At 43.6% G+C, this 23,626-nt stretch overlaps 2 protein-coding genes across 2 annotated transcripts in view; one reads left to right on the top strand and one right to left on the bottom strand.

The window, feature by feature from the left end:
* ANKRD1 (ankyrin repeat domain 1) overlaps positions 1-3,693 on the top strand; it is an 8,159-nt gene extending 4,466 nt beyond the window's left edge. The window contains exons 6-9 of the mRNA XM_041415664.1: positions 929-1,027; positions 1,170-1,268; positions 1,494-1,592; positions 2,783-3,693. Coding sequence (XP_041271598.1) covers positions 929-1,027; positions 1,170-1,268; positions 1,494-1,592; positions 2,783-2,893 — 408 coding nt within the window. The 3' untranslated portion in view covers positions 2,894-3,693. The remainder of the gene's footprint in view (positions 1-928; positions 1,028-1,169; positions 1,269-1,493; positions 1,593-2,782) is intronic.
* Positions 3,424-23,626, bottom strand: RPP30 (ribonuclease P/MRP subunit p30). The gene is made up of 11 exons (XM_041415665.1): positions 23,118-23,626; positions 22,109-22,164; positions 21,734-21,790; positions 20,958-21,032; positions 20,352-20,423; positions 15,720-15,809; positions 13,509-13,625; positions 10,001-10,030; positions 9,552-9,589; positions 8,342-8,421; positions 3,424-6,995 (listed from the first exon to the last, which is right to left on the bottom strand). Exons 1-11 carry the CDS (start codon positions 23,197-23,199, stop codon positions 6,886-6,888), a joined length of 807 nt encoding a protein of 268 aa, XP_041271599.1. The 5' UTR covers positions 23,200-23,626; the 3' UTR covers positions 3,424-6,885.

Genomic DNA, 23,626 nt, shown 5'->3' with positions numbered 1-23,626 from the left:
CAGCAGGGAGTGTCTGCCTCCCTGTGCCAAAATGGTTGTTGGAAAACAGAGAAGGGCTGTCCAGCAGAGTGCCACAAGCAGGAAAGCCTGGGGCAGGGTAGGAGAGCTGAGGTCAGGCTCCCAGCCCAGCCTGCCGGCGGGTGCTGCCAGCGCTGTCCCACGCAGGTCCCCAGGGGCAGCAGGAGCACCAGGATTTCACGGCTGCGCCCGGGAGAGCCCCCTGCTCCTCTGCAATGCTGCCCACAGGGGGTCCTGCAGCTGTTCCTGTGCTCCTCTGCCCTTTTCCCTTGGCTGAGCAGTTGGCACTGCCAGCCTTGCTCCCCCTCGCTAAGTTAGAGGGGCTCACAGAGGGTGAGGAAGAGGAGGAATGACAGGCAGAGTGCGAGCATCGAGGGACTCCTCCCAGCACAGCTCAGGGCAGAGATGCTGAACCTTGTAGAGGAGAGGGGTTTTAATTCACTTTGTGTACTTGCATAACTTGGGGATTTGTTTTTTTAAAGAGAACTATTCTTTCCCTTGAGTTTAATTTTCTATGCATTTTAGAATCCTAAAGGCATTAAATAAAAAATATTAACTAGCACATACCAGCCACAGACCTGCCTAAAGGTAACTTCTAAACTCAAGGAATAAACAAAACACATCCTCTCTCACAGCAGCATTGCCAAGATCTCTGTCTTTAGGAATAATATGCAATGAATGTGAAGAGTGAGGAATTCACAGTACTGCAGAAATTAGGGCAAAATAAGAAAAGCTGTTACTAGAAACAATTTTTTTTTTACTAGAAACTGTGATCACTGTGTGATCATAGTGAAGTGCTCTAGGTTAAATCACACAAAATTAATTTGGATTAATTTAGCAATTTGATTAAAATAGTGTTTTTAATATAATGATGTATTAAAATACTTTTAATTTCCTTTTCCTATTAAAGCTTCATTCTACAGCTCTGCACTGGGCATGTCGGGGTGGAAATCTGGACGTTCTGAAATTCTTACTGGACAAAGGGATAAACATAAATGCAAGAGACAAGGTACGTGCTGCTGGAACTCTGCAGCTTTTTAAACTGGAGACAAAAAGCTGACCATGCTCCCAGTAGGCAACTTCTGGCAGCTGTTTTTGAAGCAGCTTTCACCTGTTCCATGGCACTGACCATCTCCTGCCCTGACCCGCAGCTGCTCAGCACGCCCTTGCACGTGGCTGTGCGAACAGGTCGCTACGACTGCGGGGAGCACCTCATCGCCTGCGAGGCAGACCTCAACGCCAGGGACAGGGTAAGGACCGGCAGCTGTCCCCTGCCCCTCCGCCAGCACCCAGAGCTGCCCGGCCGGGGAGCACCCCCAGCGGGGCCGGGGAGCAGCCCCAGCAGGGCCGGGGAGCAGCCCCAGCAGGGCCGGGGAGCAGCCCCAGCAGGGCCGGGGAGCAGCCCCAGCAGGGCCGGGGAGCAGCCCCAGCGGGCCGGGCAGCGCCGGCCCTGACGCTGCGCTCTGTCTCTCCAGGAAGGGGACACGCCAATGCACGACGCCGTGAGGCTGAACCGCTACAAAATCATCCGGCTTCTGATCCTGCACGGAGCAGATCTGACTCTAAAGAACTGCGTAAGTAATAGCACAAAATCCAAGTAATTTTAAAATGCTTTAAAATAAGTTTCCCACCAGAGCAAAGTTTCAAGACCGGGAGAGACTATTTTGAACAGGGTTAATTAGAACACTTCAGAGCTAATTAAAGCAGAGCTGAGACAGGGAAAGGGTAACTTGGGGGAGGTCAGGGAAACCCAGTACCTTTTTTAAAACCAGAACCCACTATCTCCTACTTAGATAACATAACACCTTTTCATTATTTATTTTACTTACTCATATCATGAAAAGATGCAAGAGACAGGACACTTACTCTGCACAACTCCTGGGCTTCAACCACCACTGAGACAACAAGGGTCTTAGCTTGTAAGAGAAATCTTTTTGTTAAGCCCACAGCTGAGGGCCAGCCCCAGCCCCACAGCTGGCAGACTGGCTATTAGCCTTTCTGCTGGCCAGCAAATCCCTGTGGCTGAGCAGAGAGAAGTCCCACACCTGGCTGTGCTCAGAGCCACTGCAGCATTGCTCAGGCTTATTAAGTGACCACTTATTACAATACAGCACCTGACAGACCTTTTGTCCCAAATCCAAACCTAGCAGCAGTAGCACAGGTTTTACCATTGTCAGTCAGTGTTTTTGACTCACAATCAATCAAAACCCCAGGTGACGAGGAAAACAGTCACTGGAGCACTCTGTACTCCCTACTCTCTGCCCACCTCCCTGAAGTGTGGCCGCTCCTGGCATTATCCCTCATCAGAGTATAACAATTATGGAAGGCACAGCCCCAAAGGCCAGAGACTTGCCCTCTCAGATGTTGTCTGCACACAAAAGTTGGTCCTACTTAATTCCTGTGGCTCATGCTGTAATTAAATTCTTATCTGAATTCTGCATTAAATGGAAGAGTGTCTTACTGAGATGGCACCTAAATATATTTTTAATCACTTCAAATTAAAACTAAAGGAACACCTGCATGTTCTGCTGGTCACAGCATTTGCTTAAACCCACTGAAACCCAGGCAGTTTTCATCATGGGTCTGACCAGGAATGGGACTAGATCTGTAGAGCAGGAGTACTCTGACCCCAGGGGTGCAAAAATAAGTCTAAGCCTGTGTGTGCGGAAGGGATTCACATCATGCAGATGCACTGAACAAGGAAAGAACAAGGACTTGGCCATCACTGGATGAAATTAAATATTCTTCTATTTCTTTTAACCAGGAAGGGAAAACCCCTATGGATCTTGTTCTTCAGTGGCAGAATGGCACCAAAGAGATATTCAACAGCCTGAAAGACAATTCCAAAAAGAGTGCCCATCTAGGTAAATTCTGAAGAGAGAAACCAGACCACGCTCTTTTTGCTGCTTTTAAATACTTCCCACAAACCTGGATGAAAATGTCCTTGAACATCTATTGAAAATATTTATGGCACTGGATTATTTAAGGTGCCTTCACTGAAAACTGCAAGAAACCTGCACAGAAATTATTTTAAAAGACAGGTTGAGTGTTGAAATTCCACTAGCTCTAAAATCGCTTTATTTATTTATATTTATTATTTATTTATTTAAAAGTAATTTTTAATTATGTTCATTATTTAAGCTTTTTTTATAGGTGCAATTGGTCTAAACACAATTTTTGCCAGCAACATAAATCCTTTGGTCTTAAATGGCAGAATTTTCAGCTATAGTAGCAACTTTTCTCAAGCCTTCCAATAGCTCTAAATAGCAAATACTTGCAACTGTTGCCTTGTCTCACTGCAAAAATAACCTGTGAATTGAGTGGTGGAATGTGGAAGAGCACTGGAAGGAGGTATACTGAGGTGCCAAGTGGATTTAATGAAGCAGTTGAGTAATGGTGTTTACACAGGGTTTGGCAATCATGGTTGATAACGAGCTCGAGGACAGAGCTCCAATCACCATGTACCCCTTTGGACTGAAGGATTCAGATATAATGTTGTGAAGGTGAGAGGAGACTGTATCAGGGAAGTGAATTTTTTAAAAACTAGACTACTACCAAAGCATGATGATAGAAGAATGCAAAATCAGATGATGTATATTTGTAAATTTGTACTGCTTTTTCTGTACATTTTGAACTGATCCATTTCAGATTAAATTAACTGAGTGGTTCTTTTTACTTGCTGGAGTGGATGATGGAGTGGTGAGCATGCATGGGGTAATTTTATCTCTCTTTAAAGGAAGTTCACATGGTGTCTGCTGCAAAATTCTTAAAAACTTAGAAGTCTCAGCTGCCAAGAGCAGCCATCCCTTGCGCTACCTCCCTGCCACTGTTAGATAAACCCCATCTCACTTATTTTGTTAACTGGAGGCACATGTGAAAGCAGAAAGACAGTATTTCAACTAGCTAGTAAAAGAAAGTTACAGTTCCTTTACTGAGTTTGATTTAAAAAATATCATCTCTTAGTTAGTCACTACTATGTGGAGCATGAGACAGCTCCAGTTATCCAAGCCAAGAGAGATGCCAAGTTCTGTTAGGAAAGGCAGACACTTCTCCCTTTGCTTTAGCAGAAGCAGGACAAGCTTCAAGGCTGCCAGCCAGAGCATGATGTCCCATTTCATAGAATCACAGAACAGTTTGGGCTGGAAGAGACCTTTAAAGCTCATCTATTCCAACCCCTCTGCAATGAGCATGGACCTTTTCAACACGATCAGGTTGCTCAGAGCCCTGTCCCACCTGGCCTTGAATGTTTCCAGGGATAGGATATTTACCACCTCTCTGGGCAACCTGTGCTGGTGTTTCACCACCCTCATTTACCCAAGTAAAAGACTTCTTTCTTGTATCCTAACTAAATCCATCCTTTTTTAGTTTAAACCCATTATCTTTTGTCCTATCACAACAGGCTGTGATGAATATTCTGGAGTAATCTTTCTTATAAGCCCCCTTTAACCCCAGTAAGGTGATGCTGGAGCCTTCTGTTCTCCAAGCTGAACAACCCCAGCTCTCTCAGCACTTCCACACAGAAGTGCTTCACCCTTCTTCCCATCTTTGTGGCCCTCTTTGGACACACTCCAACAGCTTCATGTTCTTCCTCTGCTGAGGACTCCACAGCTGGACACAGCACTCCAGGTGGGAGAGTTGAGGGGTATTTAGATGCTGCATTCAGTTGAATTCCTGATTATCCATTGGGTGGCCTGACAGACAAATATGCCATAGGCTCTCACACTGCTTCACCAACCTGTGCCAGCTGGCTTTAGTGTCTAGCCAAAGCAATGTCCTGGGCACTATCCTGAGGTGGAGTTGGAAGTAGGCAGCAATGAATAGCTTTTCCTGGAATGCCAGTTTTGGAGTGAATTTGAACAAAACCCAGAAGAGCAAGCAGAAGAACCACCTATTGTGTCTGCAGGCAGCTCTCCTAGAGTAAGGCTGAGGACAACAGCTTCAGAGAGATGACACTTTTCTCACCCAAGGGACCATAACTCACGAGTGCCACCTTGCCAGCCACAGGCCTGATTTGTGCACACATCCTTCTCCACAGAAACTACAGCTCACCTCCACCTGCTGCCCTTCACTGCAAGCCATGACCTCCCTGCTTGTTCCTGCCCAATTGCCTGGACACTGGCAGCAAGACTGGCAGGAACAGAAATGACATCAGTGCTGGCTAACTCAGTCTGTTCATTACCTAACCAGCAGCAGTTCAATCATTCAGGCACCCAAGTGGCCACACCAATGTGCTTCAGGAAACTGGGGGAGAAGAAACTTTTCAATCAGCTCCTGAAGCATGTATCTAATAAAGGGCAATGATGAAGAGTTAAATTTTAAAAGTCAAACAAGTAGCAAGAAGGATCTCAAGCATTCAAAGCCTCCTTTCACATGTTATTTACCAAAGAACTTATATCAAGCCCAAGGTAGGTTATTCTCTGGCCAAGGCAGGACTAATGTGTCATTCAGAAAACTGCACCAAACACATTTTGCTTCTTCTCTGGTTAGAGCACCCTTTTAGACGTAAGTCCATAAATGACAAACTACATTATGCATATATATATATACATATACACACACATATATAAAAAATTCCCAATACCTATAATAAAATGGACTCAAGTCACAAAGTCAACAAGTAATAACATACAGGAAACATATTTCATATTTGTTGAATGAAGCAAAAGCTGTTGTGACTTAGACCAGCATTATATAGAACTGTTAAATCTATGAGAACTTCATGTATTCTGCCCAGTCCAGTTTCCAAGAGCTCAGAAATGACCCATTGTCAGATTTCTGCAGTGTGTTTTACATGTTACAATTTCTACTTTTCAACTTGCTGTTAGGTACCAGTAGAGAACAATCACAGTAAAAATGGCTGAACAGTATCTCAGTACAGTGTAGTGTATATGATTTTTATATTCATTTAATGAAAGGAATAACCTTCAGTCAACATTTGGAAGAGCTCTGAAAATGCTCTGCTGGTTATATCTGTTTGATTGTTTTTTTGGCAGCCAGATCGGTTTACTGAGACATTAAAAGGAACGAAAACAGAAATGCAAGAGGCAGCAAAATGACCACGTGCATAGATAACAGTTCCAGAGCAGGAAGTGAAGAAGAAAATGGTGATGTGAGGTGGAGGCTGCTCAGGCCTAGGTGAGACAGCTCCTACACTGCAACGTCCCCTGCTGAGCACTCGTTCTGTGTAACCTCAGGCTCTTCCTTCCCACCTCTGCCAAACAACTAATGGTACAGTTTGATTTTAAGTTCTGAGGACACAGATGGCCTTTGGGGATATGCATGTGGCAAGTCAGGTCAGTTACTCCCACTGTAACCAAATCCAAGATACCTCTTAGGAACTGACAAATCCTGGGATCTTCATTATACCCACTGATTGAAAAACTGAATAGCAAGCAATTTTAAAAAAATGTATTATTATTCTTCTTCACAGGCCACTTGAAAGTAAACTTCATCTACTGGCTTGCAGTTGTACAGAGATATGTTTAAAACCTGGGAAACCAGAAGAGCTAGACTATGAAGGCATGTGTTCTTAGACATGTTTTTAATAAAAAAGGAATGCACGTGTACAAGTGAAAATTTCCACATTAGAAATGTTCTGTTGAGTTTGCATTAACTCCAGGACACCTAAGGGAGGGTGAAGAATCAGTCTCCTGCCCTTGGCCAGAAGCCCAGCATGACCTTTCAGATGTGGTGAATACTATTCACAGTCTCATTCACACAGTTTTCCTCACTTGAATGCTGGAAGAGTAATTCTTCTGCAGGCAAAGCAAGGTAGTAAGCGAAAAATTAGGTTGGCTGGAGGTTGGAGGAAGACTCAACCCTGGGTAAAGAAGAGATGGAGGCTTCTGTTGACAACTTGTTCAGTCCTCAAGCTTGAGTCTTAGCTTTTTTGCAGGCTGGCACTGCTGTTTCTTCCTCCTCAACTTTGCGAGGCTTCTTCACCGTGTACACGACGCCACAGGCACTCTTTCGAGTTTCTGGAATACACAAGCAAAAGCTGCAGTACCAGTACCTCAAATACTGAAATAAAGTGCATTTAAGGCATACTCAGTTCAGGTGTCCATGCCCCAAACCACAGCTGGCTATGTTGAGCAACCAGCTAGACAGCACATACAAGCAGGGCTCCTGCAAGGACAGGAGCTTGGGATTCACTGCATTACAGAGTGGAGAAACTACCGGGGGAAATACAACAGTGGGTGTAGAATTATAGCAAACCAAGGAAAACCAAGGTCTGCAGGGGCTGAGGAGCTGCAGAGACATAAAACCATTGGAAACCAGGCTTAGTCAGTTCAGTAATCACAGAAGAACACATTCTTGAAGCACTGTCAAAAGCATTCCCGAGTCAAACATCCTGTTCTTAAAAAAACACTAAAAATGCATTCACATACCCCAGGATTCTTAGACTATGTGGGCACAATTGTATTGGCAGACGATCCCCAACATACCAAGGAAGTATTTTACGGTATTCAATAATTTTATTTACCAAACTCTCATCATGAAATACTGGTCAAATAACCTACTGAGTCCAATCCAATTTTGTAATTACTGGTGGGAAGCTTCTCTGCAAAATTTGAGTTAGAAGAGATTCTCTACAAATACTTTATTAGCAGAGAGGCTCTGCAAGATCCTTGACAAAATATATTGACTTATTCTGGGCTAGTATCCTCTCTGGGACAAGGGAAATGGCACTTGCTATTTAATTTCACAGATAAGATAGACAACAGGCTTGAGAAATCCCATATAAATTGGATAAACTCTGTATTTCTATGTAGATGAGCAGCAGGCTGGAGGAGAACCTGTTGATTTTGCCATGAGTTTGAAATGATACACTCTGAAGAGTGAGTCAGAAATAATCCACATATTAAAACATCAGAAAGGGACATGACTAAGGTTGCTTCTGCACACATGCTGCAAACAGGCAAATGCAAAACACATGCATACCCATTTTTTGACATCAGTCCCCGATGTTTTTGTCAGTGTCACCAAGATGAGAGCATTCTAACCTTTCTGAAATGTGATAGTTTCACTATGAAGCACAGCAGCAGGTTACTATTTTGGTTAAACTATTTATGACTCTTTAATGTGGTTGCACAAGTCCTCCAGCACAGACAGCACCATCAGTTCAGCCACTGATTTGCCAACATGGCAACAAGGGAAAATAAAACAGCCTCGCCACAAGAGCTTCTCTTCATGTATTGGACAAAGAAGTAAAACCCTGATCTGACTTGCTCTGTAAGGTCTCAGGCCTTTTAGAGAATATGCATCAACAAGAACTCAGTTTAACAAATGCACGCGTTACTTAGAGGAGCTCCCAAGTGCTCACCTCCATGCAGCATGGTGGCTCTGCAGTTGGTGGACACAGCTGCCTTTGCTTCACCTTCTGACAGGCCAAACAGCAAACCTCTGTCACTGCTGCTCAGGATCAAAACACACAGGAAGCAACACACACAACAGGGAAGGCTCTCTGCACGACAGGCTTGCTTACTCTACAAATAACTGGGAATTAGCGAAGCTCTAACTCAAAGTGACATTTTGCATAAGGTTACCCAGAAGCAGAGAAATGAGGCACCCAATTCTCCTGGCTGCAGTTCCCCAGCAGCCCTCCTGGAAAGCTCCTGGCAACATTGCTTCTTTCCAGACAAGAAGCTGTACTTTTGAAAATGAAAGTCTGTCAACGCAGAAACATTTTAGATATGCATAATAAAGAAAAAAAAATTACCCCCCAGAAAATTTCAGTTTTGGGGACAGGGCACTGTCTGATACAAAAACATTATGTGAAGTTTCCAGCCACCTTTAGCAGGGATGATACCACCTTAGCTATGTTAATTTGGCTTCAATCTGACTGCTCATTTTAAGAAGGAAGAAAAAACATTGAGCATAAAATCCTTCCAGGCCACACAGCCTCTCACATGATTCTCATGACTCAGAGCATGCTCCTTCCCTTCCAGGGACAGGCCAAATATGTGCCTCAGGGGTGGGGAGAATAATAAAAATGCATCTGAACTCCTAAAAGAAGGGAAGAAAAGACACTCTCCTTTGTTTCTAGAACACAACAATGTTATTTAACTTTACATGTATAACTAAGGACTGGAAAATCCAGAACAGAAGGAGTTACTGCTCAGATAGGACCTTCTAATTTTACATAAAAACAATTTTATAGCTTCTGCTACCAAAAATGTGACACTTTGGAGATACTAAGTAATAATTTCTCATTTTGTCCATTGTGCCCTTAGACTTTTATGGGTTTTATTAATTTCTCCATTTACACCCACACAACATTAATGCACATCACAACACAACATTCCTGTAGCTGAACACAAACATTATTAGTTACAGTGACTTCTCATGCCACCCCATGACCAAGATCTCTTGCTCTTTCCACACACACTCAGAGCCCTGATTCATTGAATGCGCCACCAACAAGTACCACTGTATAAAGTTCAAGGACTGTAAAGGATGAAAAGAATTTCAAAACCACTTTAAACTTTCCAGTGTCACCACTAACTGCTGCCTTTGACTTTGGGAAAGGATACAGATTAGCCACATCATAAGGACCTCGGAGCTCTAGAGGCTAAAACAAAACAAAGAAGTTTGGATGCGTGAATGCCTTTGCTGTCAGGCTGACAGTGTGAACAGGCAGGGCAAGGCTATCAGATAGGCAAGATTAAATGCTATATAATAGCAAGCTACTGAAGATAATAGTAAATCAAGCAAATACCACTATTTTGGCAAACAGAGTGTCCAACTGGGAGAAAACTGTCATGGAAAACACCACAGCAGCAGTAAAAAAAATCCCCCAAAAACCAATAAAACAAAACAACCAACCAAAAAAAAGTCCTGAAACCCAAAATACAATTCTTTGGTAATGGCAATCATATTTAACTCACAATTTTTATATGCTTAATGTGTAATTAAAGCTGTACTTTCAGCCAGACAAATATTCAAATTTTTCTGACTTAAAAAAAAATCATCTGGGACTTACCCTTTCAGCTGCACTAGATATAACAATGTTCTGGAAAACAAAAGAGTATAAACATTCATCTGTCAGACAGCACCAAGAAATGAAAAAAAAAAAAAATCAGCAAGATGCAAAAACTTTTTGAGGATTAGCTAAGTTCAAGCTCAGAGCCCAATTAAACATCAGAGTATCTGGTGCCCTCAGATGAACTCTGTCAGGGTGGGAATATTAATTTAGGGACATGATAAACTTAGTTATTGCCCTGTCCCCTACACAGACACGGGCACAGGCACAAGCCCTCCCTTGCAATTACAAAACTCTCACAGCCAGAGAGGAGATTAGTAAGTACATCTCATTTTAGAGGGATAGGCTAAGCAGTGTAAGTGTCCAGAGTGATGGCATTAAGCAATCACCTGTCAGCCTGTACCTCTCACAGTGACTTCAAAGTGCCCTTAAGGATAAAGAAAAAACGCAGAGCAGAAGGCACTGTGTTAAGAACTGTTCCCTTTATTTACAACAGCTGAAAAAGGACCCACATAAACAACAACTCACCCTGAGCTGTAACAGAAATGGATGTAGGAGTGCAGGATCCCCCAGAAGCAGCTTACAGATAGTGCCTTGAGACAGTTCGGCGCTCCCAGATTTTCAGCCTACATTGTTGCAGTACCACTCAATGGTAAGCGGTCACGTCAGCCTTGACCATATCCACACTGGTTCAGGAAATCTACACTTAGGCAGTGGCAGCCACTTTGTGCCACACACTCATTTCCCTCAACACTGACACCCCTATGAAAATCACCAGGCAGAGAAATCCTTCTCCCTTCTCTCCCAAAAGGTTTCTGCAGAACAGGTATGTGACTACACTGGGATTGGAAGATCTCATAGCTCAGCTGCCAGAGCTCTTCTGATGCTAAACTCCAAGGATGCTTACCTAGGGGGAGCCTGTTTAGCTCAGGTGGTAACTCTGCCGCAGCAAAATCTCCTTGCACCTTTTATTATACTGAATAAAAGGCTTTGGGAATTCCTGCTTGAGTGGGTGAGAATTAGAACTGTGCTGAGGCACAGACAGACTTTCCCTTTCTGACGTCAGCACCACCAACACATCACCCATCTCTGGTTTCAGGGTGAGGCTTTAGATCCCTTCCCTACACTGCTCTGCTTCCCCTGCCACCTCCCCAGCACAAAGAGCTGGCACTGGAAGAAAATGCCCTGTGTGCAGCTAGAACTCAACAGCTGAAAGACCTATGTAAAACTGACTGCATGTTCACGGTGTGCCCAAGGGTTTCCTCATGTGCTGAGGAGAAGAGGATGGGAGAGGTGACTCTGCCTCACTACTAGGAAAGTCAGAAGCAGAAGCAATATATACATCAAAGTGACTTAAAAGCACGCATCCTGATGGAGCCCAGGACACTGTTTTTTTCTGAATAGTTCACCTTTAAATCCACTGCACTATGGATCCCAAAGGTGCTTTTGAGCCTGCTGACTGCAAGAGTTTGCTCGGAAAATTCAAGTGACCTGCTCCAAACTGTAGCAACTAATAATGCCTGTCACCCAGGCTCAGAGAAGCTCCCAGAGCAGCTGTATGAGACATCTGAAGCCAGCACAGGATTGTGGATCACTGCTGTGCATTGGAGATACGCTCTGCCTGGTTCAAAGACTTTCACTAGGGGATGGGTAAGATGGAGCAGGGAGACAACAGCAGGTAAGAAAAACACTGCTGGCAAGTAAAGGAGCAGCAGGCAAAGGCAAATCTAAGGCAAGAGCTAAAGGGAAAGCTAAAAGGCAAAACACCATCTCCCCAGGTAAAGCAGACAGCAGCTGTTCAGTACACTGCTCCAGGCAGCCTCCAACTCAGTTACCAAAACACGGGAGGTGAGGGACTGAAGCTATACACACCTTCTGTCTGGCAAGGCAGGGGAGTTTCTCCTTCATTCCCTGCATTAAATGTTTTATTTAAAACATTGAAATGTTTTAAATACACTGCTCAGTGCCAGCTCTGAGAACACAAGTAAATTTCTGAAGGTTTCTCTGCCCTGCTGTAAGAGAGGAGGAATGAAAGTATCCAAAAGCTACTACAGGTTCAACAACTACCCGTTACAGAACGTGAGTGTTGCATGCCAGGTGCCAACAGAAGCAGCCTATGGACCAGCCATCCCATTTTTCATTTAAACAAGGGCCTCCACCTCACTGACAGAGGCAAGCTCTAGGAAGGGCTAATAATCATCTCTGCTGGTCCACAGCCTACTGAGTCTGGAGGCAAAGAACAAAGACAAGCTAGCAGTCCTCTTCCAGTGCCTAACAACTTGTCATGTGCAGCTCCAGCTGATTTACCTTCCAGTCACAGATGAAACCCTAGACTGAGAGATGCAGAATGAAAGGGCACCGTGCACAGACTGAGTGCCTGAACATCTCGCTTGCCCTATCCATGACATCAACTCAACTGGTGCTCTCCAGTTCAACAACCGAAGCACATCCTGAACTGCACAGAGGAAGGAGGAGCAATATCAAAAAGGAAATTCCAAAGGCAAGTGGTTTGGTGTGTACAGAAGTCATGTCCAAGTCAGTACTTCATGTCATTAATTGGCAGAGCTGGGCTTCTCAGGAGAGGCTGTGCAAATACTTACCTCCTCTGTAGCACCAAGGAAATGAATCTGTTTGACCCACCCTGCTGTTCTATAAAAGTTGCCATGCTTGAGGAGAACTGAGGTAATGATGGATCTTTTAATTTACCTTCCAAGCTCTACATCCCACTTCAGATTTTCCAAATCCAGCTTCTCTAGACTAGCTACATGTGGCAGAGGCCATTTACAATACAGAAGGGGGAGCTATAATTTCTGTTAAATTTGATATGACCCCCTATTAAAAAACATGGCCTGAGAGGACACAGCATAACAAACAGCTTAACCTGGTAGCCTGGGAGGAGGTAAGTTATGAAAGCAATGGGTTACAGGCATCTCAAAGTTACTTCTTCCTTGGGTTTCAGTAGCATGGAAGAATGCAGTTCATCTGACTGCAGCAAAGCCTTGGCTGACAGTCAGCTAGCTGTTTGGTCTATTTTGGACACAGAGAATTTACTTGTTAACAATACAAAGTTTCTACTTTTTGTCTTATTGTTTTTTAGCCTCCACATTCAAAGCAGGCAGTCAAAAGAGCTTTTGATCAATGAGAGATATGAAGTGGAGGATTTTAAAGAAATACATGGATTTCAGTTCTAGGGCAAGCCTTATATGTCTGGCACTTTAATCTCTCTCCACCCCCTCCCACCTTTGTTTTGGGAATTGCATACCATAACAACACATGGGCTGTTCTGGAAAAAGAATCTAACAGCTTGACAGTTCAAGAAGAAAGCATGCAGCAGTGCAACACTGGAAGTATCTGGAGCTACAATGACTGTGTCCTCATGTTAGTAGGCCAAGATTCAGTCACAGCTTCAGATGTCCCAGCATCTAACTCATTTAAAATGGCTCAGTCTGTACAACTCCAGAAAAATTTGAACTGATTTAATTACCTTGTTTTCACTTCGAGAGCTTACCTTTCCTTTGCAGATCTGCATCAGGCTGATGGCATTTGAAATTGTGTATCTTCTCATAGTAGAGTCTTTGATGGCAGGCGTGTAAAGAAGTTCAAAGTAAATGCCTCGATCTATTGCCTTCACATGAAAGAGAGCGATCAAAAATCAAAAGGAGAGGAGCCTAACAATCTAACAACTGCTGTCTGTTATTGATGCAGCTTATTCTCAGTTTAACTGTGTCACACACCAAAAAATTAAGGCAGAATTGTTCCAGTAAGAGCACAGCATAGCATGAAAGGAGAGTGGGGGAAGGCTTCACTGTACACCAGATACATGTGCATAAATCTTGGACGACAGATAAATGAGGTTTAACAAACAAATACTAACCACTTATTTGCTGTAATTGGCTATCACTAATATAGACACACAATCAGAGTCGAGGAGACAGAAAACCACTGCTGGTTATCTGCTGTCTTGAAACTTTGAGGACTACTCCTCTAGTCCCACACCGTGCTGTAAGAAAGATGATCACTTCCCTCAGCAGCCATGTGTTGCAGATGAAGAATTCCTCCTTGCACAAAAGCAGCAACAAGGACCCTTCTCCTGTCTCACAGCATACTCTGGTGTTTGTGACAACGTTAAACAGTGAGTCACAGAAGAGATTTCAAACAGTAATACTGGTTATATTTTCAGCTGCTCTGACATCCTTTGCTATCTGTCACAGTGCCTCACCAAAAGCCCAGTATTCTTGTTTTGGCAAACACAGAAAGGTTAAGCAACTTGCACACAGTGTGCTAGCGACAAAGACACAATGTAAGGCCCGAGTTCTTTGTTCCATGGCAATCCTGCATTTGCCTGAAATGATACTCTTACACAAACATTATTAAAATATGCTGCAATGGCAATACTGTAAGAGAGTTCAGTAACTGAATACAGCTGGAATTAATTCAGCTCCCACCTATGCATGACCTCTGTATGCAAGCACAACAGAAGGTATATATGCATCAAATGCTTTACACAGAACTGGCCTGATAGCTGCAAACAAGAGAAGCCTGAATTTATAAAAACCAAACAGCTGATGGCAATACACCAATTTCCAGTCAAGGTGATTTTTAACCTCATCCCTACCACTTCAGCTGCCTGCCAATCTGTCTGGCATTGTAACAACCAAAACTTACTGCCCCAGAATGCACAGACCAGTCCAACAGACAGACTGCCTTGATGCTGGGAATGTGGAAGATGAGAAGTAGCTTGCAAGGAAAATGCCTCCTAACACAGGTCTCTAAGAGCCACACAGCTCCTTACCTGGGCCACCTGCTGTAGTTTTAGGCAGCTAGGGTACTTTCATACAGTGTTTCATACAAAACTGTTATTCCAAGTGGAATATTGAAATCCTCAGCTTACCATAAACTCCAATGTATTATTTTTATTCTGTCTCAGAATTAATTCTAGTTCATTTTGAATTTTTATTCTAGGTCAAACTTTATAAAAAAAAGGGAAGTAGGATCACTAGCCAATTCCAAATTTAAATTTTTGAGAACGAAGTTCCACATCAGCCAAGAATGCCCATGTGGAATGAACCTTTACATATACTCAGAGGAGAAAACAAGTTCCCATAAGAGCATGTTTAGATTAAATTTTCTAGCAAACTACCAACAGCAGGCAGAACTATATTTCATCCACACTGATAGCCATCTTGGGTCCCACAGCATGTATTTAGCGATGCTACATTTGGTTCATTTACTCAGACATTCTTTTCTCCAAGCATGGATTCAATACAGTTGTCTTTCAAGTAACCAGCACAACATCCTTCTCCTAAATTAACACTGCCATTCACATTTCCTGTCTTTTAAATCAAAGGGCTGTTTATCTGTTTTGACACAGCTGTACCATTTCTGGTTTGGGAAGCAGCTTTGTCAGCAATTACACCATATCTCCCTGCTTAGCAGCACAGTGGCCTTAAGGCTCTGTTTCCACTCCTTGGGAACACCACTTCTGCCTTCTTAAGTGGGGGACAGGAGAAGAAAAAGAAAGAACATACATCACTGTGTATTAAGTGCTGCAGTGGAGGCCCTGAAGTGAAGGACATTTGAAACAAAACTACACATTATGCAAGAAAATAAAAGAACCACTTGGATAGGAATGGTGGGTGGAAAGCAGTAGGGAATTCAACTCAAATTTTGTATTTAATGTCAGTCTAACAGCAAGAATACAATTTAGATGTAAATTTACCATATTCACAGGGGGCCTTCTGAAGTAGAATGGCAGCTTTTCTGTTACATTTATGCAGACCAGATCCACATCTAGTGTTGTGCAAGCAATCTACAGCAAAGAAACAGGAACAGATTATTAGATATGCCAAAAAATGCACAACCAACTTGAGATGCACTAATATTCTCCTTCATTTCTTAATGCAACAAATGTCTCTCCAGGGTGAGTTCAGTTTTAAAATTAAGAGGTACTATGCCTTGCAGGTATGCCAATACAACAGCAGCATTTGAGACTTAAAACCCAAGTCTTTCCTTTCTTACAGAACTAATTTTCCAATAAAATAATGGTCAACCCCAAAGCAGTACCTACTTCTTTGTTTTTATCTGACAGAGGACACACAGAAGCAATGCTGGCTTTTGACAAAAGAACTCACAGATAATAGAGGACAACCCCAGTTTAGAAAGGGAAGAGCCCCCAGGAACTGCCCCTTGTCCCATCATGCTCTGCTTCCAGTACAGCACCTGTTTGTTTTCAGGATTAGTTACTTTTACCAGAAGCAATAGAGAAGAGAATGAAAAAAAGCAGAATGTGACTGTTGGTGCTGCATGCCATATACTGGAGACCAATGCTCAGAGCCTCCCTTTCCTGGCTGGGTGCAGCTCCTCCTGACAGCCAGACCTCTGGCAGTCTGGACACAGCACTGAAGGCTACAGCTTAAGAATTTAGCTTTGAATTCACACCACAATTTACAGGTTGCATTAAGAGATGGAGGAAGTAAACAAGGGGCAGAGGCTCCTCACACTGAGATACAGGGAAAATGAAGGGAACCTAAAAGGGAGTCCTTTAATCCACAAGTCCACATTAATCTCATGCACCCAAATTAGGAATTATATATGCCTACTCTGTAAGGATGATTACACATGGCCAGACTAATGTCTGCAAGCAGTGCTGTAACAAAGAAGGTAAGACAGGATGAAGAGGCTGAAAAGGAATTTTCTGTGTGTAGGGGAACTCTCTGCACTCAGCAACCTGGCAGCAACTGCTCCAAATACACCTGGGCCAGGTGCCAACCATTCATCCCTCCTCCCACCGGCACAAAAGCAGTGGGGGCTGTGAGGAGCCCCTGGGGAAAGGGCTGCTCTAACACAAGGCACACTGCTGCTTGGCAAACTGGTCTTCTACCAGTTTGTTCACATGGAATTTGGACGGAGATGAGAGCAGAGGCCCAGCTTTAGGAATGTTTCCTAGCTGTTGATAGCACTCTCTTCTAGACAAGACAGCCACAAGTACACATGCAGGCAAACCACAAGGTTTTTGAAGTTGAAATGTCTCTGCCAGGACATTCAGACTAAACCATTTCTTCATGCCCTATCTTTATCCTCCATTAGGCAGGACATGGGCTGCCTGTGGAATCTATTGCATAGATTTAGATTTGCAAGAGGAAGTTCAGCCCTGCTACAGTCACCTTCCCTCCTTTTCTTACATGAGGTACAAACTACTACATAGAGGTGATTTATGGGAACATGCACAGAACAAATAGCTCCAAATCATGTCCTAGAAAATATGTCAGTGAAGTCACAAAAAATTCAGGAAGATATTATGGCAAAAATTAAGGAAGCAAGAATAGAAATCAGACACATGCAAGTTGTCCTATTTGATGAGACATCAAGCCTTCCTAATCAGCTCCAGAAACACTGGAAAACTCTAGACCATTTTGTAAATTAAGCACAGTGGGACAAGGAGTGACTCAAAAGCCAGGATATCTGCAGGATTCCAGTGACATGAACATTTCAGAAAATACCACCAAGTAAAAACAAACTGCGAGTCATATTCCTCGCATATGAGGAATTCCTGTACTGTACTGGAGAGCAGATTTCTCCAAGAACTCTAATGCTCAGCCTAGTTCTGGCTCCCAGACAAATCAAATATCCAGTCAAGCTAAGGTTACCCCTGCCTGCTGAAAAGATCTAAAGTGCAACAACTTCATCCAGAAAATGACACGCAGAAAGTTGCACAGCCCAGCAGCTGCCTGGCAGCACTGTGGGCAAGAGCCCCATCTGCTGGGAAAACTCCAGCCAGCCATTGATAAATACATCTGCCACTGTCTGGATGCCCTGAAGCAAGCTTTGGCAAACATTTTAGGAACAAACATTGAAATCTGACTTTGCACTACATCTTCAGCTGTACATACATAGGGTTTTTTAGATACTAGTGATGTGCTAAGTGCTTACAAACAGCAGACAGAACTAACTAATATTATTAAAACAATCAGAAATCTTAGAAAGCAAAGCTTTTGAAAAGCAGCAAGTACAGACCCCATTACCTGCATGGAGTGGGCATTCCTGTTGCAGGCCAAAACAATCTTTTTGGGAGACTTGAACAAAGAGCCCATTCTACAACTGGTGAATGTGGCTTCCTCATCCCCTTAAGGATATAAATTATTTGAAGAATTTAAGAACATTTTTCAGTACATATCACTGACACACTCAGCCACAAAAGAGCTTCCCTGGCTTTTGACAAGAGGGCACAGACTAGTTTTGGGCCATGCTAAAACTGGAGTACATCTCCAGTGGTCATGTAATTTTTTCACAAAAACATACAAAATCTTGTTCTGTGGAGAAAATGTAAGTGCCAAATTGTTGGTAAGAAAGATGATGCTCTTGAGCTAATGCTGAGTTACCAAAAGCCAATAGGAAGTTAATTTGTCATGCAAGGCCCACTCTTGAAGGCTTTATTCTTAATAATGAAATATCCATGAGTTGTAAGAGGCAAACTGTACATGCTGAAACCCCCTGAGTAAAGTCCCTTTCACCTGTGTGATACCTCTGTGAAACTGAATCAGCTCTCCACAGCAAGACATTCTAAAATCTCTAAAGAAAAGACAACCATACAAAGCTCCCTGAATGTGACAGATGAATGAAGTCTTTCACCTCATGCACTTTGCAAGAAACACACCTGGGTTCCATCCCCAGCTCAAAGTGCTGCCAGCATGGAAGCAATGGAGATAATCTCACTGACAATCCTGCTTCTTTCCTCACACCCTGTCCATCACCTGCCAGAGTGTCAGCTTAACCAGGCACTGTCTGCACTGGCCTGCCAGAGCACAGCCACCCGCCCTGCGCTGGCACAACTCTCCGCGTGGCTGGCTGCTGAATCACTCTGGGAAAGGGGATCTGCCTGGAAAATAACTTGGCAAAACCTCTGGTTACTGCTCAGCCAAAAGCAGGCTCCTCAAAGCAAAGTGCCATACAGCTGAACAAGCAAGCAGCCTCAGCAGCAAAGCAGACAGGGACCTGCAGAAATTAGTGGCTGTTTATGCCAATTTGAATGTAGTATCATAAAATAATAAATTAGCCTTCTGAGAACATGGAGTCAGATTCATCATTCCTTCCTGCCACGAGGGACCCTGCAAATACAATACATGACAAACTGATTGAGCTCACTGGAGAAATGAGATTTTACACTATTGCCAGAGATCAAAAGAAAGAAGTGGAGAGTGGCCTGCAAAAAATATTTTAAACCATTTGCCTCTGTCACACCCCGAAGAGTCTTAAAGTCTTTCAAGGGAAATAAATTCAGAAATTAGTTTCATTTTGCCATAACTCTTATATTTAATGCTTGAATTCTGCTGAAAAATTCTTTAAGGCTCATATTCTTTGACAGCCTCTTGCTTTGTAGTTTACTTGGACAAGTCGTGAAATAGGAGGGGAAATAATGTAGAAAAGCAAAACAGAATAATGCAATTCAAATGTGGCAAAACAGGTACTCAGCAGTACTAGGAAGTGGCTTTAGCTTATTTAAAAAAAACAACCACCAGACTCAGTTTTAAACTGAGAAGCTCCCTTTGAAAGTCATTTCTTCAAACAAACTCGCTTTTTTTTTTGCTGTCCCTCCTTCATGCTGCTTTAAACTGCATGCCTGCCTCCTGCCTGCCAAGGCTAACAGAGATGGAACATTTCCACCTACTCACCCAATTCAGACTTAATGTTAAGATTTACAAACTTAGTCAGACATCACAATTTTGGGTTTTGTAAGAAAAATTCTGACAAAAACACGACTTGTTTCAAGGTGCTCCACCCAATCAGAACATCAACATCAGCTGTTATCAAGTATCAAGAGAACAATTTAAATAAAATATGAAGGAAATGGAGGTGAACAGCCATTAGTGAACCACATTAGTTCCACTTTAAAATCCTCCCTACCATTTTTGAGACCATTAATAATTAGTTCTAACAGAAGATCATAAGTACATTTTTGGGAAGTTGTCAAGAGTTTGAGAAGTTAAAGCTGAAGACAGAACTTTTCTACATGATGATAGCACACATACACTGGGGGAAAAAAAGGATGTTTTCTCTCCTCACTAGAGTACAAGGCACAAAAAGGCAACCACAGTGCAAGGCATACAAGTCCCTTCATCAGGCAAATGAGGTAGATGTTTCAGACTTTAACCTGTCACCTCAAGGTCCTGCAGCCTCCTGCAAATCCTCCCAAACCCCTCAGCCTATCAACTGCCCAGGCAGCCTATAATGTTTGATTAACTCCATGAGATCTTTATAAAATGGGAAATAAAATCAAAACAAAGCATGTACTTAAATTAGCACAAAGCACTGGATGCTACTGAATGAGCATTACTGATGAGATTATTGTACTTACATGGAACAGTTTCTCAGTTTTTGGAAATACTGCTATGATGTCATATAACCTTATGTTTGCAGATGTTGATCTCTATAAAAGGAGGAAACAATTACTACTTTGAATTCTGACAGATGATGAAGACATGCACAATGATTACAACCAAAACAATGAGAAGAAAAATCCTTTTTCCTTGTCAAGTACTAAAACAAAGCCAATAATCTTCTAATTACACAGCAGGTTTCTACAGTGAAGTCATTTATTCTCAGTTTGAGGCTTGTCCCACCAATTTACTAAGACACACTTTTTGCTTTGATCTTGTAGCACGCATAAAAACATAACCAGATGCAAGGGTTGCTCATGGTCTTCTAGTTTATACACAGAAGTCCAGAAACCAAGGAACAGAACTGTTGTTCCATATTGACAAATGACCAACAGAAGCCATATACAGTCTTGTAAGTCTGCATCTCCTCATGATCACACTGCTCATCAGAGATGCAATCTCAGAAATCACTGCTGAGTGCCCTGTAAATTCCAGGATGTTGTCCCCATAGAATTTCCAAAGTTTCATTTATTCATTGAGAAAAAGAAATAAAAGTTGCAAAATTGATTGCTGAGTATACTTACCAAGAGGTTACAGTGGGAAGGATCAGAAACAACAAGTGTTAGCCGGGTCAAGACTTTAATTCTTTTAGATGTCCCCTACAGAAAAAAGAATAATATAAAAAAAATTTATTAACCTACATCAAAAATTTGTGGTAATTTCCACCCAATTTGCTAAAAAAAGAAAATTGGTGTCATCCTTATAGTCTTGTTATACTAATTTTCTTAAGTCTGTAGTTACACTTCCCTAATTTACATTATCCCTTTGATATTATACCTGTCTTTACAAAGAATGACTTACTGCATTTCCCTGGAAAAGGATCAATAGAAAGAAGAAAAAAAAAAGAAAAACAACCATGCAGAAAAATTGAATATGTTTTACTACTGCTATGATTGCCCAGGCAGGCCACAACTGCAAGGAAAAGCAGTACTTGAATTAATCAATGTCAGCGACCCAAAGCACATTATTGTATTTCTTTACATCCAAATTTTGCTCCATCAAAACCACAAAGTTATTTCCAAAACTTAAATTTCAAGAATTGTACTGTAATTATTCAACTACAAGCAAATTCAAAATTCACACAAAGCAATTTCTTTAATAATTTCTAAAATAATGAATAGAGCCTACCCTGATGTGAATTTACTATTCTTCCACTGCTTGGAGTTTTAACCATGAAATAATGGACAAATTTTTGTTTTTTGATTAACACCTCATACATGAAATCACATATACAAACACACAAAGGGAAAAAAGGGTAACTCAGAATAACAGTATATATATAGAATGTAACTAGACATACTTGTACAATAGGTAAAGATGGAAACAACTCTGAAGGGGATACTGGCTTGCTGATTTCCTTGAAAGAGAACAGAACAAAGTTATTAAAAATGTCATGGGTTATGTCTACATGTAAACAAAAACTGTGTTCCAATCTTAAGAAGAAATTCACCACACTAAGAAAGCTATTTTTGTGGGACAGTACATGAACCATATTAAAAATTAATCCGAAGGCAGTTCTAATGAAATATAAAATGGGAGTTTTGTTACAAATAGAGAGATTTGTACTTGTGTCTAGATGTGCATTCTGCAGCTAAAGCTATCTGGAAACATGCAATAAGGCAACAGGTTTACTAAAGAAAACACAGTAAGAACAAATAACTCCAAGAAAAATTACCTGTTTCTTTTCTTTAAAGTCGATGACATGATTAAGTGCAACTGCAGAATATCCCACTGAAAAACACACAGTAGGAATATTTTGTCCAGTAAACAAAAAGGAAACAAATCCAATGAGAAAACTGTAAAATGTTCATTAAATGTCTTGAAGTTAATAATCACGTGCATGTTTAGATTTCACAGTTTTTTAAGAAGACTTGTTCACCTGAAAAGTGCCTTAAAATAGAAAAAAAAAAAGTGTTTGGCTTTTGACATAGCCCAGGCCTGACAACTCTTACTCAAGGGCAGAGCTTCACGAACACAAATACATGGGTTGGTGTCCCCAAAGGTCTGGCCTAGCTTGGCCCTGCTTATGACTTTATGTAAAACTGCTAAGTGTACTCAGGACAGCTGTTCACACTGCAGACACGGCAGCGCTGGCAGAGACACAGCTGTGGGAGAAGGCAAAGCGAGCAATCCAAAGCCCTGCCGACCAAAGGGAGGAGAAGGTACGGTTCAAAGGGCCCTGAGGAAGGTGACAGACCTGCCGGGGCATTTAAACCACCCGCCCCAAACTCCGCACAGGCAGCACGTGGCTGAACAGCAGCTCTGCAGGAGAAGAGCCGGGCCCTACGAAAACTGCAGCCGGAAAAACTTGTGCACGTCGGGAAAAAAAACAACTGTTACACTGGGATAGGCAGGCAGAGCCAGAGCTGGAAGGCGCATCAGGAGCTCCCCTGACGTGCGGCCCGTCCCGGGCAGACCCAGCCCCGGGCAGACCCAGCCCCGGGCACTGGGCTAGAGAGGGCTGCGGGCTGAGCCACACAGCGGGGAAACGCGGCGGGGCGGGGGCGAGGGCCGGCCTGCCCGCAGGGAACGGAAGGCTCATCCCGGGGAGTCCGGCTATGCCCACCCCAGCCCGCAGGCTCCGGCTCTGCCTCCCGAGCCCGGTGAGCCACCGCTTCCTGCCCTGCCTGCCCTCCCCAGCTCAGCCCACCGAGCTCCGGGCCGGCCCCGCTCGCAGGACTCACGGTGCGCCGCGGCCTCCAGCAGGCTCTGCAGGGACTTCTTGTCCGTTCCCTGCGGCAGGTTCAGGTCGGCGAAGCCGGCCATGCTCACGGCGCGGCGGGCGGGCCGAGCCCCGGCACGGCGGCGGCGCACGGCGGCGGCACCGCCCTCCCGCCCGCGGCAGCCTGGGCCCTGTAGTCCCGCCCGTCCCGGCCGGCGGCTCCCGCAGCCCCGCGGCGGGGCGGGCTCCACGTGGGCCGGGGAGAAGCTGTGGGCTGATGGCTCAGGTCTCAGGCGGGGCCCTGAAGGAGATCCCCCGTGGTTGGTTCCCAGGCAGCGCACCCCGGGCTCTGAGGGACATCCCCCGACCCAGGGGATCCCCGGCTCGGCCGCTCTCCGCAGCCGCAGCGCCGGCGAGGCTCGCCGCGCCCCTCGGAGCCGCCGGGTGTCCAGCAGGTGGAGCGGTAGCCCTGCTCCAGTGGTGTGCTAGTGCCCTGTGAAACTCGTTCAGCTCTGTCTGAACGTGGCCAAT

The sequence above is a fragment of the Onychostruthus taczanowskii genome, unplaced genomic scaffold (assembly GCF_017590055.1).
Source record: "Onychostruthus taczanowskii isolate IOZ18803 unplaced genomic scaffold, ASM1759005v1 scaffold5, whole genome shotgun sequence".
NCBI lineage: Eukaryota > Metazoa > Chordata > Aves > Passeriformes > Passeridae > Onychostruthus > Onychostruthus taczanowskii.
This window is presented reverse-complemented; position numbering and strand designations above follow the sequence as displayed.